This window comes from Vipera berus (assembly GCF_964194415.1).
Source record: "Vipera berus genome assembly, chromosome: 9".
NCBI classification, from domain to species: domain Eukaryota; kingdom Metazoa; phylum Chordata; class Lepidosauria; order Squamata; family Viperidae; genus Vipera; species Vipera berus.
Window position 1 is genome coordinate 1,748,928 of NC_138212.1, and position 18,650 is coordinate 1,767,577.

Consider the following 18,650-nt stretch of genomic DNA (forward strand, 5'->3'; position numbering starts at 1 on the left):
CGAAGCCGAGGATTTTTCTCCGCACACCCTGAAATCCAGTTGTAAAGATCTCTGGTTCCACCCCGTCCCTCTTTGCAAAAACTCCGGTTTGGAAGCGGCCCCAGCTGAAATCTCCCCAAAGGAGGCATTTCCGAATATTGATGCTAAACCTTGGTTGACCTTCCAACAGGCCGGAGAGGCAAAGGAAAAGCAGCCAGCAAGCCAGCTTATGCTTTCCCCACCCCTTCCCGAGCCCCCGCTGCTGCATTTCCTGACCAAGAGATGCATGCTCAGCAGGCTTAAGTCAGGGGAAGGCAGAAAGATTTGAGGAGGGGGTCTCCTGGGTAGAAAGGGAGTGCCTCCCCCAAAGGCCGGCTGGTAGTCCTGGCTAATGATGCCTCTGCAGAATGCCGGGCCGGGAAGTTCCTAGCCCACCGCCTGGAAGACCCTCACGCGCTGTCTTTGCACCAGCCCGGCTGACTGGGGGAGGCTGCGGGCTCGAGCTGGCCACGCGGGCAGCCACGCTCCGGGGCCCTGCGGCGGCACGGTCTGCCTGCTCGCCACACACCCTGGCAAGCCCGCTTGCCGTGCACCAGCCTAGGCCTGCCGCTTGCACTGCCATGCCTTCTGGATTCTGCAGAGACCTGAGCCGTTCCCCTGCCCTCCACCCACCACCCCACCCCCGCCTGCTTGAACGGCAGCCCAGAGGCCCCTCGCTCGGGCCGGGCCTACGTGAGCCGAGCGACGGGCGGGGGGACAGGGCAGGCCACGGGCAGCCAACCAGCGGCCGGCCTCTTTCCTGTTTGCTTGCTAATTTCGGCTGGGAACACGGCTCTGCCATTCGACGCCCGGCTGCAACGCAGAGCCCTGGGCCCTCTGCCAACTGGGCAGGCATTGGGCTGCTGCCGAGGCTGGGCTGGGAGGCTGGAGGAGAGAGAGGCGGGGAGGGTGCAAACGCCCCCCCCAAGCCTGGGAAACTGAGGCAAGGCAGGCAAAAGCAGATGCAGCCCACCCCTCTTGCTCTCACCCCAGTTTTGCTTCCCCCCTCCCCCCGCGCCCCACTGCTCAATGCACCGTGCAACTTTGGATTCCTCCCCCCACCGAAGAGGCTGCAAGCATCTCCGCTGCTGCTCCTTCATTTTAGCCTCCATGTCTCCCTCCTTGCAGACGAAAAGACCCCCCGCCCGAAAACAGAGGGATTAGTCACCAGTGGGTGACTGAGACGGAGGCAATGAGATCGCGCACACCAGGTGGGAGACGGTGCCAGGATAAAAACGGGTTTCATGCCAAAGAGAGCAGAGAGACGAGAGGAAGCTGGCGCTGCCCCAGCTCCTCCGTGGACATGTCGAGCCTCCCCCCCTTTCCGAAGCCATCGGGATCGTAACAATACAGGCAGCCCTCGACTTACGGCCACAACTGAGCCCCAGGTTTTTGTGGCTAAGTGAGACATTTTGCTAAGTGAGCTTTGCCCCGTTTGATGGCCTTTCTCGCCACGGTCGTTAAGTGAATCATTGCAGTTGTTCACTTAGTAACCCGGAAGTGGCTTCTCCCCGCCCCATCGACTTCACTTGTCAGCTGGTCGCAAAAGATGATGTGGGACGCTGCGACCGTCATAAATGTGAGTCAGTTGCCAAGCGTCTGTATTTCGATCACATGACTGCGGGGATGCTGCAACAGCCGTCGGTGTGAAAAACGGTCATAAGTCCCTTTTTCCAGTGATGGCATAGCTTCGAACTATTGTAAGGATTACTGGCATTAATGGGTTTTTTCCCCCCAGGGAGTGATCTGGCCTTGCCAGCGCCAGTGGGTTGTGTACACACAACCACGCTGGATTTCCAAGCGTGCAATTAAAGGGGGGAAGGCAGGGGTGGCCTTTCTCCTCTCCTTAATCAGCCAGCAATTAGCAGAGGAAGTGCGGTGGGTGAACCGCTAAACAAGCTTGAGTCGTGCACACCTGGTGCGGCAGTTGCGAGCTGTTTCACCTGGTCTGAAGTGAGATTTTGTGAAGGAGCTTTGGAGGCAGGTGAGGGTCTCTTGGGAAGTGGGGGGGGGGGAAATACGGGGGGTTAAGAAAGCCTGTGGGGTGTCCAGGACCCGATGACTGAGGCTGCCATTTTGACTTTTTGGACCTCACCCCACGGATACCCCAAGGACTAAGTTCAACTCCAAACTTGATCCCCAGATCTGCCTCCTTCGGTTAGTGCTCTCTTACACTGTGTCTCAACCTTGTCAACTTATGATGGCTTTGCATCCTGATGGGTATATGTGAACTTTAAGACGGGTGGACTTCAGCTCCCAGAATTCCCTGGCTAGCATGCTAGAATTCTGGGAGTTGAAGTCCACCCGTCTTAAAGTTCACATACAACCATCAGGATGCTGCAATGGTCATAACTGGGAAAAGCCATCATAACTCATCTTTTTCACTGCTCTTCTACCTTTGAATAGTAACTAAAGAAACTGCATCTCCCAGTAAGCAGAACTCTGGACAAACATCGGGGTCGCTGGCATCAAAACTCAAGAGGTGCCCAATCCTGAGAGTTATACCAAAGATGGTTAATCCCAAACATAGTTTGCCCTGATGGCAAGCAAACAAGGTTGGCTGTTTTTATGACACCTTAAACCAGAACTCTCAAGAATTCTAGCAACAACTCTAACGGGAGACAAAGTGCCAAGTGTGTTTTATAGATTACTTAGCGGGATGCCTGAACCAGAAAAGAATTTTCTCAATTCAATAATAACACAATTGTTGTTATTTAGACCGAGAGGCTGTCCTTGGAACAACTCTGAGCGACTTACATTCAAAAAGGGGGAAAACAATTAAAAAGATGATGTTACGGTCCTGGGGTACATAACCACATTGGAATAAATTTGGAGGTAAATGCACCCCAAAATGAGTGACGAATGTTGAAAGAATTGCCAGAAGTTAAACAACAATAAGCATTAAACTTCAAAAAAGGCAGACAAAAAAATGTGCAGTGTGCCCCACATCTGTTACCCAGGAAAAAAAACAACAACCCTGGAGCACAATAGTCTCCAGATCGATGATCAGGACCCAGCCAACAGAGAGAGAAATGCGATAGAGTAATTGAAAACACCCTTGGCCTCCTACTCAAAGCTTACTTATGCTCTGTAGGTTATTATTCTCACTTTAAAAACCAGGAAGAGTCTCTGACGGTATAATGGCAGATGGGCGGGGAGAGGAACACAATCTATCTTACAACACAAAATATTGTGTATCGCATACAGTTAGGGGTCTTAGAAGCCAGCATTCTTACATGCCATTTGCCAATTCTGGGAGAAAAGCAGAGGCTAAACCCGAGGGGCGTGTGATGTCATAAGAAGGGGCGGGGCTTCAGGTGCCCGATTGCAGCTGCCATCTTGACTTTTTTGACCTCCCACCCCACAAACATCCCTACTAGTTCTAGTTCTAGAGGTCCTGGTGAGAGACACAGAAAACAAACAATTGCAAATACAAAGCAGTTCTCGACTTACAACAATTTCTTGGGTGACCGAAGTTACAAAGGGTCTGGGGGAAAAAAGTGCCTTTTTTAAAAAAAATGACCGCTATTCACACGACCGTTGCAGCATTCCCCAGGGTCAGGTGACCAAAGGCCAGAAAAGGTGACCGCATGACTCAGGGACACGACGACCGGTTTTGCCAAGTTTGAACATGTGACCGTGGGCTGCAACCATCGTGTCCCGGGGTCCCACGATCCCCTTTTGCCACCTTCTGACAAGCAAAGTCAATGTGTCCCTAACTTAACTGCAGTGATTCACTTCATAACCGTGGCAGGAAAGGTTGCAAAATGGGGCAAGATGCACTTTTTTAATGTAATATTATTTATTTTCTACTATTACAATTCATTAGTGCGTAATGAACGACGTGTTGTCTGGGTTGCTTAGTAATACAAGTTGAGTTTTTAACTCTCCGTCCCGTTTTTCCAGCCACTGATGAAATAAGTTCCGTGTTTGAAAATATTCTGTATCTCCTTTTTCTCCGATTCTCAACGTAAGTCTGTCCATTTCAGCACAGTCCAGTATTGTCTTGATTCTCTCTTCATCCAATGGTGTCCCTTCATTTTTTTCCAAAATTTCACTTAACCACCGTGTCGCTTAGCAACCTAAACGCTGGGCTCAACTGAGGTCATAACTGGAGGACCCACCGGTGCTTCCCAGCTGCTGCACCAGCTTATCCAGGACCTCTTCAACCCCCCCTTCCCCCCAACCTTCATACCGGAGAGCCTTCCGGCTGAAATGACGGACGCCTCACCATCCCCGCCGGTCAACACGGAGGGGCCAGGCTGGCCGGAAAGAGGGCAAGTCCCTCAACCGTCCAGGTTATTTGGGGCAGTCCTTGGCAAGCCTCCCTTCCAAGGGTGTGGTTTGGCACATCTTGTACGCGGCCTTTGGGGGTCCACCTTAATTATTTGCGCTCGGCTTCTCGTCTGGCGAAAGAAATCGGCCCGGGCATTAAAGCAGAGAAGCTCCCCGAATTCAGCAGAGAGAAGCCGTGCCAGAATTCTTTCCGTTTCCTACATTGTGCTCTGGGGCTCTCTAGGTCTTCATTCACACCGGGCCCCTCCAGTTTCCCAGGTGGCTGGGGTTGGCTTAAACAGAACAGAGCTGGAAAAAGGGACCCTGGAGGTCTTCTAGTCCAGCCCCCAGCTCAAGCTAGGGCATTTCTGACAAAATCTGTTTACGTGTTTTCTTTCTGCATTCTGTTATTTATATGCTCTGTATTTGCAGGCAGTCCTCTCTTATGGCCACCACGCAGCCCAAAATTTATGTCGCTAAGCGAGACACTTGTGAAGTGAACTTTGTCCCGGTTTGCAATTATTATTTTTTTGCCCCAGCAGTTAAGCGATTCACTGTAGTTGTACTTGGGAAAATGTCCGAAGGTTGCAAAAGGGGATCGCCTGACCCCTGTCATAAACACGGACCATTCGGCAGGCATCCGAATGTGGATCAGGTGACCGGGGGGGGTGGGTAACGGTCATAAGTGTGAAAAATAGTCTCAAGTCCCTTTTTTCACTGCTGTTGTAACTTTGAACAGTCACTAGAAGAACTGTTGTGTAAGTCAAGGACAATCTGTACTTGTTTTCTTTCTCTTTCTTTCTTTCTTTCTTTCTTTCTTTCTTTCTTTCTTTTTTCTTTCCTCTCTCTCTCACATCTATTTAACTCTATTATGTATTTCTCTCTTTCTCTCTCTCTCTCTCTCTCTCCCACCATAATCTGAAACTTTTAGCAACCTGCAGCTGGCAAAACAGTGCCTCTGGACATGTACAGAGAAGATTTCCGTCGCAAGAGCATAATCCGATCCTGTCATTGCATCTGTGGCACAAGAGCTTGCAACGTAGACCCTGCTGATTTTTATAGTGCATATAAACCCAGATTCTTATTTTAGAAAATTAATCACTGCTTGTCCGACAGTCACACGCTCCGAAAGGCCTTGGCGGCTGGCCCGCGTGCCTTTACAGCAGTCTGCCAGGTGTAGGGGGGACTCCTGTATTAGATACGACACATGCAAGACTCCTCTGCCGCTACGCTCTTCTTTTAATCCCGTTGGCCTAGTTAGAATCGCTGCCCAAGCAAAAAGGAAATAAATAACGGCACCCACAAAGCCACAATTCTCACGTTGTGAAGGCTGAAATATCTCTCTCCTTCGCAACACCTTGTGGTCCCCTTTTCTTGCTAAGCGTGAGATGGGAAGGCCGACGTCTGCTGCCCCCCTGGGTTCATCCAAGGCCACAAACAAGCCAGTGTTAAAAGCGCCGTACTGGGTAGATCTATAACCCAATTCACAGAAGGGGAAGACTGAGACCTTAAAGGTGCAGACAGATCGGCAAAGAGTCCTCACAACGCTCCCATCTTTGGGACTGCCACGAGACCCATCTTCTCCGGAGACCCACGTCCTGCCCTGGCTCTGATTCTCCAAGGGGTCGTCATCCTCATCCCTCAAGTCTCAGCCCCCCCTACAAAGCGCCTCTGGCCTAGATCCATCCAGTCCCATTAGGAGCTTGACAGGAAATTAAAAAAGGAAGAGAATAACAGAAATCAAACCAACTTCCTTCAGGTTCTAGGTTCACGTGCCTGACATTATACTGTTTCACACATGGAGAGGCAAACCGTCGTTTTGCAAGCAACAATTGTGCATCACTGCTTGTGTACAAGCCGAGAGAGGCACCCCAAACAGGGCCTAAATGCCAGAAGCCTGAATATGGCTGGAAAGAGACAGCCGATTCGGTTTGGACAGAGTAGAATAGAGGGCACAAGAGAGAGGGAAGGAAGGAAGGAAGGAAGGAAAAGAAAAAGAAAGGAAAAAAGAGGAAAGAAAGAAAGAAAGAAAGAAAGAAAGAAAGAAAGAAAGAAAGAAAGAAAGAAGAAAGAAAGAAAAGAAAAAGAAAGAAAGAAAGAAAGAAAGAAAGAAAGAAAGAAAGAAAGAAAGAAAGAAAGAAAGAAAGAAAGAAAGAAAGAAAGATTGATTAAAATAACGGGAAAAAGAGACGGGAAGAAACTAATAAAAGATGAAGGAATGGATCGTGAAAGACAGAGAGAGGAGAAGAAAGAGAAGATCTACGAAATGGCGAGCAAGCAAAGAAACAGCCCAGAACGAAACACATCGCAGAAGGAAAGGACAAAATGTGCCAGAGCAGCTCAAGGGACAGAGAAGAAACGGGAGAAGTAGAACTGATGGAAAAGCCAGAAGAGAAAGAGGGAAGGGGAAAGAGAAGGAAGAAAACAGAGAGGAAGAGGAGGAGATCTGCCAAAAAAGCTGAACATCAAAACGCAGGAGGAAAACGGAGCAAAGCCTGGAGGGTCCTGAAGCAAGCAGACGCGAGCCAGGGAGAGGGGACGGCGGAGGGCAAAGCCACAGCGGCCGAAGAGTGCCCGGACTTACCTGCCCCGGAGCCCCCCAGGGGGAAGGCGCCCTCGGGCCCAGCGTCCTGCCTAACTGCCCCATCCGTCGCTGCCATCCACTGACCGCCGACTCCTTGCCAACCCCCGAGCCGAGCGGGCTCCTCTCCGTATGTGGAACTGGATCCTACCTCCACCCACCGCGTCACGGCCTGGCACGGGGCCGGGAACACGTGATGTACACAAGACCTGTCATGTGTTCAGCCTCCGGCACACGAGAGCCACCGGCTTCCTTGCCCGGAGGAAAACAGCCCACAGCGAAGGCTGGGGAGAGGAAGGACACGTGGGAGGAGGAGGAGGAGGAGGAGGAGGAGGAGGAGGAGGAGGAGGCTGGCTTGGGACAGCAGCCAGTCGACATGCCTGCAAAGGGGAAAAGGCCGAAGCAGAAGGCAAGAGTCAGAGAGCAGCGGCCGCCAGAGGGTGCCCACGGAGCTGTGGGGGAGAACCCGGAGCAGTGCCAGGATGTGAGGCAGAAGAGAAAAAGGCCAATCCGGGAGCAACGGATTACGCCGGTGCAAAGCGCTTGCCAGGCAGCAGGTTAATCTTTTGAAAAGGTCCCTCCTCCTAGCCCAAACAACTTTCCAGAAGTTTCAACCACTGGCTGGGCAGAGCCGTGGGCACCCCAAACAACGGTCCCAGAGGCTGCGAGAGTTTGCAAGACTGATGCGGTGCTGGAAACACACCAAGGGCTCCTTGCAAAGTTGCCGACGGCTTCTCCTTAAGATGAACGTCCAGGGACTCCCAGAACTGCCCTTCGGGAACGAGCAGGAGCCGTGCCCTTTCTGGGCAGGGATGGCTCAGGAGCCCTGAAAAGTAGCCAGGGTGGGCAGGAGATCAGCTCCGGATTCTGAACTGGGTAGGGCTGGATTTAATCCATCCCAGCCACCATCCTTTGGAGGGAAGGAGACCGATCCCGGGTCCTTAGCCGAATGGACAGGTGCCGATTTCCCCAGAGCCACTGCCTTCTTCCCAAGGACGGAGAGGGTGAGTGGCTGAAATGGCCTTATTCATTTCAGCTCACCAAAGCTTCTCCTTACCTTTGATGCTTTGACCAGGACATCCCTGCGTTATACAGTCATGGTCAGGGCCGACGCACGCCTCCGCCCCGCAGGAAGCTCTCCCCGCTCATCTCAGCCAGGCTCCGCCGGAGACTGGAACTCTTATGGGCTAGTAGCAAACACTTCAAAAGAAGGAGAGGAGGGGCCAAGCGAGGTCTGCCTTGGCCCCGTGCCTGCTACGGGTGGAAAGGTGCCAGGTTTGTCCTCCCCAGGCAGAGCAGCCAGTGCGGCAAATTCTGCAGCCCGGGAGCCATGCCGAGGAGCGGGGCAGCGCACCCCCTGGGGGGCAACGACTCTCCCGCGGGCACACACACACACTACCCCCTCCCAACCGGCCAGGCGAGGACCCAATTGCACGGTCCCCAAGCAACCTATTTATCGAGGTCCAAATTCCTCTCAGCAAGCTGAACAGCACACACCGGTGGTCGTTTTCATTCCTTTCTGGCCCCCAAAGCCTCCTGCCGCCCCATAGGTTCTCTCCATGACCCACTTTTGGGAAGATCCGGCTGGATTTGACCTACATCCTGATCACCTTATCTCCCACACACTACGGGAGCCGGTCTGCCGGTATGGCTTCAAGACTGTTTTTTTTCCCCCCAAAAAAATTTAAACCCTCTCTCAAACTCAGGGTGCCTAGAGCACTCCTGGCAATGCCGGTCGATCCCAGAAGCCCCCCCTCTCTTCCCCCTCCCCAACTCTCTTGGAGACTTAAACTTGAAGCCTCCAACCTTTGTGAAAGCTTGTTGCCAGACCAACATTCCTAAACACGACCACAAAACGGGCTTCTTTCACAAAATTTCTGCTTGTTAATAATATGACTGCCACAAGAAGTGACATGTAGGGATTGGCTGGCTCGGTTTCTCTACAATCCTACTGTACCAAAATCCCTGCCAGTTGCAAGCTGTGCACTCTTGTTCCCTTGCTGCTCGTTTTTCCCTTTGAGAGTGCCTTTCGATATGAACATACAAATATCTATCTCTATCTATCTATCTCTATCTATCTATCTATGTATCTCATAGACACTGATGCAGACAAACACAATTGTGTGTGTGTGTGTACACACACACAGAGACGCGCACACACATACATATATACAGTAGACTATATCTCACTCACATATTCACACAAGTGGAGAATGCTGCAAAACTATCCAAGCAGAGATATTTTTGAAAAAGAGTTTTTCATGAGACCTCTGCTCCCCCTCCCTTTCTCTTGGGCGGATTCCCTGCGCCCCCCCTTCTAATCCACACGATTAAATAACCCATCTGGGGTCTGAAGGCAGCAGGCAGAGGCCATGATAGGAAGCCTGCCGCACTGTAAACAAGATGCATAGGGGGGGGGGGCTGAATTGCATGCACACAACCAGGGTAGAGGGAAAAGTCCGCCTTGGGGATCTGGCTGGCTCCTCACACTTACAGCGGGCAGCCCAACAGGGGCTCACCTCCCCCCTTTTCTCTAATTGCTGTAATCTAGTAGGTCTCCTTGCAGCCAAGAAGACTTCCCCCCCTTCCTCTTCTTCCACAGAACTACAGGCAGAGGAAGGAGGGATATATATGTCTTCAATGACAAACCTGGCCAGTTTATTTATCGCCCCCACTCCGATCCACATTCCAAAGGAGCTCAGCCACCGAGGATGCCACGACCCTTCCCCCAGGACACTTTTACCTGGAAGGGGCGGCAGTAGAACGGGGTGAGGGTCTTCTGTGCAAAAGGGAGAAAAAAGGGGGGGCTTCCCGACGCAAATTTCGACCAAACGAGGGGACGGGGACGCGGCGGGGGGGGGGGGGCTAAGGGGTCGGATGTTATTCAAGAATTTGCCGAGTCTGCGAGTCGCCACTCTCCCCACCCCCCGCGAACTCATCCATCACCTGGCCGCTCCGCGCGCGTGCCTGCGTCTCGGGGGTCCGGAGACCCCTGCAGAAACCCACCCACCCACGCCTACCCCTCGGCCTCCTCTGCCCCCTGAGCAGCCGGACTCTCCTGCCCGCCGCCGTTGGCGCATCCTGCCCGTCCTTGCAAAGGATGCAGCAGCCCCACGCGCGGAGCTGGCCGCGGGAGCTTTTCCGCCGGCTTTACCTGGGACCCTGCAGCCCATTCTCCATGGCTGGCCGGCTGGTTGGCTCCGCTTCCTTCCCTTCCCTTCCCGCCCGGGTCCGGCTGCTGGGCTCGGCGCGCTCTTCCTCCGCTCTCTGCGCCCGCGCTCCTCCGGCCCCCCGCCCCGAAGCCCACTCCCCTCCAGGCTACTCCCACCGCCCCTCCCCCATCCGCGCCATTGGCTCCCCCCCACCCCCGAGGAGGCCTCCCCCCCTCCGGCCGGGCAGGATCGCGACTCTCCGGCACGCCTCCCTCGGCGGAGCTGCGCGGCCATTGGGCGCAAGGCTGTCACTCCGCCGCCCGGGGGGCTCGGCCCCCTCATTTGCGGGCACTTGGCTGGGTCGAGGCTGCCCCCCCGCGGCTGCGGATGGGAGCTCGGAGGGGGGGGCGCGACCGGTGGGAGGCCGAATTCAGCGCAGGCAGCTTAGCCGCGCAGAGCCTGCCCTGAGCCAGCGCCGATCCGGAGCCGCGCCGGTTTCTTTGGACAGGTGGGAGCCTCTGTGGAGACACCTGGGGATGAAGGCCGCTGAGTGCGGGGGGGGGGGGGAGGAGGCAGCCTACTTCGGAGTCTGCAGCACCTTGCAGGACTGCAAGGGAGTTCACTCCGGATTAAGCTACCCTGGGCGCGGCTTGGCATCGAGACTTGCACGAAGCGCAAGTACAGGAGAGGATCGGGTGGAAAAGGGAAGGCGATGACAGAAGAGATCACACACACACACACACACACACACCGTGCATTGGTAGGGTTGGTTGGGCCCCTTTGCTTTCCCTACGCCCCCCAAACCCGGACGCCCGCCTCCAGGTTTATATGGTTACTGCACTTCAAATGGGATAATTCGAATTAAGCCCTAGGAGGTTAGCAGAGGCTTTTCCCCACACACACCCCTCGGGAGAGCAACCGGCTAAGACTATTCCAGTGTCCCGAGCCGGGTCCAAAACCCGCAGCCCTCATCGGCCGTTGGAGGAGGAGGAGGGTGTTTGTAGTCCAGCGCCCCTGGGACGGAGTTCCCCCTTTCCCCGCCAAGGGCTTTGCGAGGCGAGGCGAAGCGAGGGACCTGCTCCTGCCGCCGTCCCGCAGACACCTGTCCGGGCGCTCTCCCGGGCCGAGCCCGCCAGCATCTCGGACGGCGGAGCGGTTGTGTGAACGCGCCCCCTGGCGGGCCAAGGAGGAAACCTCTCCGTTCTCCGGCTACGAAACCCCTTTCCGCGAGGGGAGACGGACGGGTGGTCCTTCTCGGTGGAGGCGCTTAAGGCAGGATGTATTTGGGGAGGGGGGGGAGACACCCACTCGTTAACCATTCCTTCTCTTACGACGAAGCCCCCCAGTCGCTCAAAGGAAGCAAACGGGGAGAAGGCGCAGAGCCTCTGGGTGCCCCCAGGAACCGGCTTTCCGTCTCCCCTGGCCTGGCCAGCCCTTCCGATGGCTGCCTTTCCCAAGTGGGCGCCCTCTGCATTTCAGACTACAACTCCCATCCCTTCCAAACAACCAAAACATTCCAGGATCAACTGGGGCCGGGAATGAGGGGGCTTCGTTTTGGGGTTGCAGAATTCCAGGGAGGGGGCAAAGGGGGAAATCCTGGGAGGGGCTCTCCATGGCCACTGTCCACAAGAGGGCGTCATGGGATCTGGGGCTGGGCCCCTTGAAAAAGTCAGCTTGTTCTCATCTTACAGAAGGGAATACAGGAAAGAGCGGAAGGTGTAGGAGAATTGTAAAATAACAAGAGTTAGAAGGGACCCTGGAGATCTTCTAGTCCAGCCCCCTGCTCAAGCAGGAGACCCGGCCTATAACAATTCAGACAAATGTTGATCACGTGACCATGGGGATGCCGCAACAATCATTAAGTAGGAAAAACAGTCATAAGTCATTTTTTTTCAGAGCTGTTGTAACTTCGGTCGGTAAATGAACTGTTGTAACTCAAGGATTACCTGCAGCCAGTGCTTTTTTTTGTAAAAGAAAAAGGTGCCGGAACTCACACACATCATACAACCTGCCTTGCCTACCCTAAAAGGTTCCATCCAAAAAAGGTGCCGGAACTCCGTTCTGAGCGTTCTGTGACAAAACAGCCCTGCCTGCAGCAGATGCAGATTCTTTTCCATGCCCCCTGAGCCCCAGCTGGCCAAAATCCTGGCTTAAGGTCAGATTCCTGACCCTCGTTCAGTCTTTTGGCTCTTTTCCAGAGTTCATTTGTTTGTGCTTGACTGTTTTGTTTCACCACATTCTAGTCCAATGAATAATCCCTGCTACCCATTTGTAGTTTCTGGGACTGGCAAGTGTTTTGGCAACTCTTGTTTATTTTAAAATGAAAACATATTGTGAGCTGACAGCTTAAGCCTTAAGCAGTCAGTCTTGTCTATGAGTTCAATGTGAGTCTTGGTAACAACTTGGACATGTCCGTTCTGTGCAACACGGGGAAGTAAGATTTGTTGTTGTTAGTTGCGAAGTCGTGTCCGACCCATCGCGACCCCATGGACAACGTTCCTCCAGGCCTTCCTGTCCTCTACCATCTTCTGGAGTCCATCTAAGCTCACGCCTCCTGCTTCAGTGACTCCATCCAGCCACCTCCTTCTCTGTCGTCCCCTTCTATTGCCCTCCACCTTTCCCAGCATTGGGCTCTTCTCCAGTGAGTCCTTCCTTCTCATTAGGTGGCCAAAGGATTTGAGTTTTAGCTTCAGGATCTGGCCTTCTAAAGAGCAGTCAGGGTTGATCTCCTCTAGGTTTGCTATGGCCTTATTCTGGACTCTTTTCTCAATTTTTCAGCCCAGTTTTTGGCCCTTCTGAAACTTGGAACTTTTGTCCAGGTTTTAATCAGGCCCGGCCAGCTCAGGTTTTCAGCCCAGACAAGGTCATCTATCTTCTTCTGTGTCTTCCCCATTCTTAAAAGCGAATGAAAAAGTTGTATTATAAGGTAGGCTACAAAAGAAACAGGTGATTCAGTTCTTCTGAATCAAAAGTCTTAAGAAAAAGGCTGCAAAACTCAGCAGCAGAGGCCTTTTGCGTAAACAAGCTGGTGAGGATGCACTGCCTTACCGCAGCCTGCCTGAAAAAGTCTGGCAATGTTTGAATGTCAAATGTTGCTTTGGGAGTCAAGTTGAGGAGAACTGGTTTTTCATCTCTATTTTGGACAAGGTGCTTAGATTTTGAAAAGGAGCTAAACCAACTCAAATCAACCTGTCTAGCTAGACCTAGCACACCTCAGCTCCCCCAATTACATAAATGGAAATAAAGTCTTTTTCTGCCGTCAGTTTTCTATGTTTCCATAAATGGGACATGAAGTATTCAGGTACCAGAGCAAAAAATCTGATTTCCAAAAGAGATAATTAAAGATATGCGAGCAGTAGCAGAGGTTCAATAAGCACAGCTAATTTGGTCTAATGAGCAAAGTATCAGGCTAGATAGAAAGCAGACGACCATAAATTCCAGTCCTGCCTTAGCTAGGAAAGCTGACTGGGTGACCTTGGGCTAATGATCAGGAAATGGTGAGTTCTAGTCCAACTTTGAGCAGGAAAGCCAACTAGGTGATTTTGGGCCAATGACCAGGAGATAGTGAGTTCTAGTTTCGCTTTGAGCAGGAAAGCCGGCTTGGTGACTTTGGGCCAATGACCAGGTGACGGGGAGTTCTAGTCCCACTTTAGGCACAAAAGCCAGCTAGGTGACTTTGGCTAGTCACTCTCCCTGAGCCCAACCCACTCAATAGGGTTGTTGTGGGGAAATAGGAGAAGGAGCACAGGTAGTCCTCAACCTACAACAGTTCATTTAGTCACCAAAGTTACAACCACATTGAAAAAGTGACTGGTGACCATTTTTCACACTTACAACCGTTGCAGCATCCCTATGGTCACATCAAGATTCGGGCACTTGGCCACTGGCTCGTGTTTATGACGGTTGCAGTGTCCTGGGATCACGTGATCCCCTCCTGACCAGCAAAGTCAATGAGAGAGCCGGATTCACTTAACCACTGAGTTGTCAGCTGCAGTGATTCCCTTAACTGTGGCAAGAAAGTTCGTAAAATGGGGCAAAGTTCACTTAACAACCGTCTTGCTTGGCCACAGAAATTTTGGGGCTCAACTGTGGTCATAAGACAAGGCTCACCTGGTACATTTGCCCCCTTGAGTTATTTGTAAAAATATTAAAGGCAGGATACAAATCAATCAATCATTAGGCTTAAAGGGATTCCCAGCAGAAACCTCAACTTGCTGTTCCATTGCGGTGTTGCAAACAGCCCTCCGTGGTAGATCAGGTAACCAGCAAAGACGGCTCCGGCATCCTCTCCTCTCCTCAAAGTGTGTGGGGGGGCAGGTCCCTCTTTCCCAAGCCAGCGTCTGCCCCAACCTCCAAGAGTGGAAAAATGCAGAGTTGGACCTGAAGCAGAGAAGAAGCGAAAAGGCTGGGCTCTCCAACGAGGACGGTTGGGGTGCATCGAAGGCTGACCCAAAGGGCCATTTTTGACCACCAGCCAGGGATGCCAGCTGCCCCTTTAGCTAGTTTGGTGTCCTGGGGAAGTTGCTGGACCTGGAATTTCGAGGCCAAGTTCTAATCCTCCTTCAGGCATGAAAAGTGGCTGGCTGACTTTTGAGCTGGAGTTTTTCCCTCAGCCCAGCCCACGTCGCAGGGTTGTTGTTGTTGGGGAAAACTGCTACAGGGAGCATCCTATACCCCCACACACACACACATTTACGCAATAAATGTGCAATAAATAATTCACCGAGCCCGCCAGTAGCCACTGGGGTCTAATTTGACCAAAGGGGGAGACACAGCTGCTGGGTTGCAAACTCCGCTCGGCCACGGGTCTCTCATGAGAGCCTGGCCCACCGCACAGGGTTGTTGTAGCAAGTCAGTTCAGTCAAGTCCAGTCAGTTTAGCCAGGATGGCACAAAATGGAGTGAAAGGCAAGCTCTTTTCTGTTCGGCCACTTTCAGGCACGACCGTCTTGCTTTCCCGCGTGGACGCTTCGCGTTCCCCACGCTTCGCCTCCCCTCAGCGGACAGAACTCCTGCGCATGCGCGGTGGAAAACGTGGTGTGTTGGGGTTTTTTGACCTGCTGGGCTCGCCGTCGCCGTTCCCACGCCTGCCGCCAGAGTGAGCCCAACCCCTCCTAGCCCTGTTGCCTTGACGCATGCGCGCCCTGGCTTTAGCCCGGAAGCGGAAAGTGTTCCTTTCTCAGAGCGCCGGAGTCGATTCTCGAACGAGCGGTGGATCCCTCGCAGCGGCATCATGTGAGGAAGGCGGGAGGGAGATTAAGGGGCTGGGGGGGGGGGCGGCGACGGACTTGTCTCTCTCTTTCTTGTATGTGTGCGTGTGTTTTTGTGTGTTTGTGTCTGTGTAAAAAATGTATAGAGGCTTCTTATGTGCCTTACCGTAAATCTTGGAATAGACGCGCCTCTTGAAAGACTGATCTCTCTCTTCTGGAATAGCTCCCTCCTCTCACTTTATGGTCTGCGTTCTCCCCCTCCCCTCCAGTCCTCCTGCTTTTTTGGGGGGGGATATTTCCTTGTATGGCTGGGATGAACTCACCCAATTTGGGGGGGGGCTTTGTGGTGGGGGTGTAGATCTTTCCCTGGCACCCACTTACTGAGTGATCGTATTTCTATGCCCCCCCCTTAAAACGTGACTCTGGAGGAGCATACAATAAACAGCATAAAAAGGTAAATTTCAGAGAAATTATACAATTAAGAGCTTATGATGAAAAGGGAGAGAGCGCTAGATGCTGGAAACAATGTACTTCATCAAGTCACCATTTCCTCGAGACCCTTAGAGCTCCTTTATTTGGAAGGATGGAATTTTATTTGGGTGGAAACTCATCAAGGAGAGAAGCAACCTAGAACTAAGGAGAAATTTCCTGACAGTTGGAACAATTAGTGGAACAACCTGCCTGCGGAAGTTGTGGGTGCTCCAACGCTGGGAGTTTTTAAAGAAGAGATTGGACAACCATTTGTCTGAAATGGCATAGGGCCTCCTGCCTGAGCAGGGGGTTGGACTAGATGACCTCCCAGGTCTCTTCCGACTGTTATTCTCTTCTCTTCTATTTATATTTTTCGGTTCTGTAGTATGCCGATTACCAATTAGTGTAATGACTGATGGTTACATTTCAGGAATGTTCTTCTCTGCAGTTAACCTTGGTTCAACCTGTTTTTCTCAGATTCCAAGGCATACAAAGCCATAAATGAACCCATGGGCATGTACTGAGTTAAAACAAGACTGGCTGATTCGTAGGTTGTGGAAACGCAGTCTCTAGAGTCAATAGGATTGGGTGGCCATAATGACTTCAATGAAATAAGGAAATAAATTATGTCTTTTCAATTGCCCTCAGACACAGGGAGTGGGTTTCCCACTTCAGGGGACAGCCATAGCTTTTAAACCTTGCTGTGTTTGACCAGGAGAGATTCAGCACTGACTCCTGGTTTCAGTATCTGGTAGCTATACCGTCTTCCATCAAACAGCCCTTTCTTAATGTAACAGATCATTGCTCCCATTATTCTGGACCTATTTGGCTATTGGTTGGAGGAAAACATAGGTGGAGATTCCAGGCCTTGCAATCCATACATTTTTTTCCTCTTTTAAGATATACAGTAAGTTTGTGTCTTTGTAGTTGGAAACTAGAGAGCATGGACCCTAAGTAGGCAAATAGCAGTAATAACTTTCTACTGTATTCTGAAGAACAGCTGTAGTCTGGTGATTTATATGTGTAGCATCTTGTTGGTAATTGTTCTAAATTAGTGCAGGACAGAAGTTGGTGCTTTTCTGTTGCAGAATTACTGGGAGAGATTAATACGAGACTTTGCCTCTCGTTCCCCTTTGGTTATGCATGGTGGTTATCTGAACAGGCGGCATAATTTATCTACTGCATTTCCCCCCAATAATTTGGAGTATAGCGCTGTTAAGAGAACTTATTTCCATCCAATTAAAGGCTTATGGCATAACCCCAAAATCTAACATTACCTATTTATTTCCTTTTTTTTTTAGGAGCCTCTTAAACAAGCCCAAAAGTGAGATGACCCCCGAGGAACTGCAAAAACGGGAAGAGGAAGAGTTCAACACAGGGCCTCTGTCAGTGCTGACACAATCCGTTAAAAATAATACCCAGGTGCTCATCAATTGTCGTAATAACAAGAAGCTTCTGGGGCGAGTCAAGGCCTTTGATAGGTAGGTTCTCATCTGGAAACATCTGCATTCCGTCAGATTATCTCCGGGCTTAGTTTATATTTTCAGTGAAACGATTCTGTCGTGTTCTCATTCATTTGAGGTTTCTTGTTCAGGACAAATACAGGTGGTCCTCGTCTTAACAACCATTCGCTTAGTGACTGTTCAAAGTTACAATGGCAGTGGAAAAAATGACTTATGACTGTTTTCCAGACTTACGACAGTCGCAGCATCCTCATGGTCACCTAATCTGGACTTGGTGACCTCTAAGGTCTCTTCCAGCTCTATTCTAATCCAAATTTGGCATGCGCTTACGAGGGTTGCACTGTCCTGGGATCGTGTGATCACCCTTTGTAACCTTCCCAGCTGACTTCCGACAAGCAAAGCCAATGGAGGAAGCCAGATTCGCTTAACAACAGCATGATTCACTTAACAACTGCAGTGATTTACTTATCTGTGGCAAAAAAGGTCACAAAATGGGGGCGCAACTAGGTTTGCAACTGTCTTTCTTAGCAATGGAAATTTTGGGCTCGGTTGTGGTCCTAAACCGAGGACTGCCTGTATGCAATTGTGGGGTTCCCGAGAAGCAGAGGTGCTTTGGATCCAGCATAGGTACACACACAGCTGTCAGAACTGGTGCTTTTCCTGGCCTCAGGTGGGGTTCGTATGGACTGCAATGATGTGGCTATCGTGAATTCCCAGGAAAGCTCATAACTCCTTAAAGTAGCTGCCAGCGGGTAGCATAAACACATGGCACAGTGGACTCAAAGTTCTCTTCCTGCTTCAGATCCGTCTATTTTTCAGCCTTGAATTCTGGGGGGGATTCGAGGAACAGCAGGGTTGTTGGGAATTTACCAGAAGCCTCTCGTGGAATCTTGTCTCTGTATAACAGTCCTTTCTTCCACTAGGCACTGCAACATGGTGTTGGAGAACGTCAAGGAGATGTGGACCGAGGTGCCCAAGAGTGGGAAAGGCAAGAAGAAGTCCAAGCCGGTCAACAAAGACCGCTACATCTCAAAGATGTTTCTGCGGGGAGATTCCGTCATTGTAGTGCTAAGGAATCCCCTTATTGCTGGCAAGTAAACAGGCCGAGGTGGGTCACGAGCCTGGCAGCGCTAAGATGCCATAGACAGGATCCTTGTCAAGAGACTGGAATCTGTTGCCTTTAGTTTGAAGGCAGGGATATCTTATACTTGGCTCTCCTTCAGATGTTTCTTTTGTCACAAACGCATGGTTCTGAGGTGTGCTGGCTCATGAAATTCCCGTCATTTGAGTTTGTTGGTGGGGTTTTGATGTTTCCTTTTTTTCCCCTTTTTGTAATAAACATTTTGTTGAATTTGTTGAATTTGCTTCTTATTTACTGGCGCAGGCGCTTCTAGCCACTATTTCATGCTGTTGGAGAGAGTTACGAATAACTGGTTTCCCTCATCTAGTGATGTTAGATGGTTAGAGGATGGATAAAACTT

At 51.4% G+C, this 18,650-nt stretch overlaps 1 protein-coding gene across 1 annotated transcript; it reads left to right on the top strand.

Moving 5' to 3' along the window:
• The first annotated feature begins 15,176 nt into the window (after positions 1–15,176).
• SNRPD2 (small nuclear ribonucleoprotein D2 polypeptide) lies at positions 15,177–18,525 on the top strand. The gene is made up of 3 exons (XM_081335428.1): positions 15,177–15,260; positions 17,008–17,187; positions 18,093–18,525. Coding segments are annotated over exons 1-3 (357 nt in total). The 5' UTR covers positions 15,177–15,258; the 3' UTR covers positions 18,268–18,525.
• The last annotated feature ends 125 nt before the right edge of the window (positions 18,526–18,650 follow it).

Coding starts and splice junctions, on each gene's coding strand:
- SNRPD2 (XM_081335428.1), top strand. Junction 17,188..18,092: donor CGAGTCAAGGCCTTTGATAG/GTAGGTTCTCAT, acceptor TTCTTCCACTAG/GCACTGCAACATGGTGTTGG.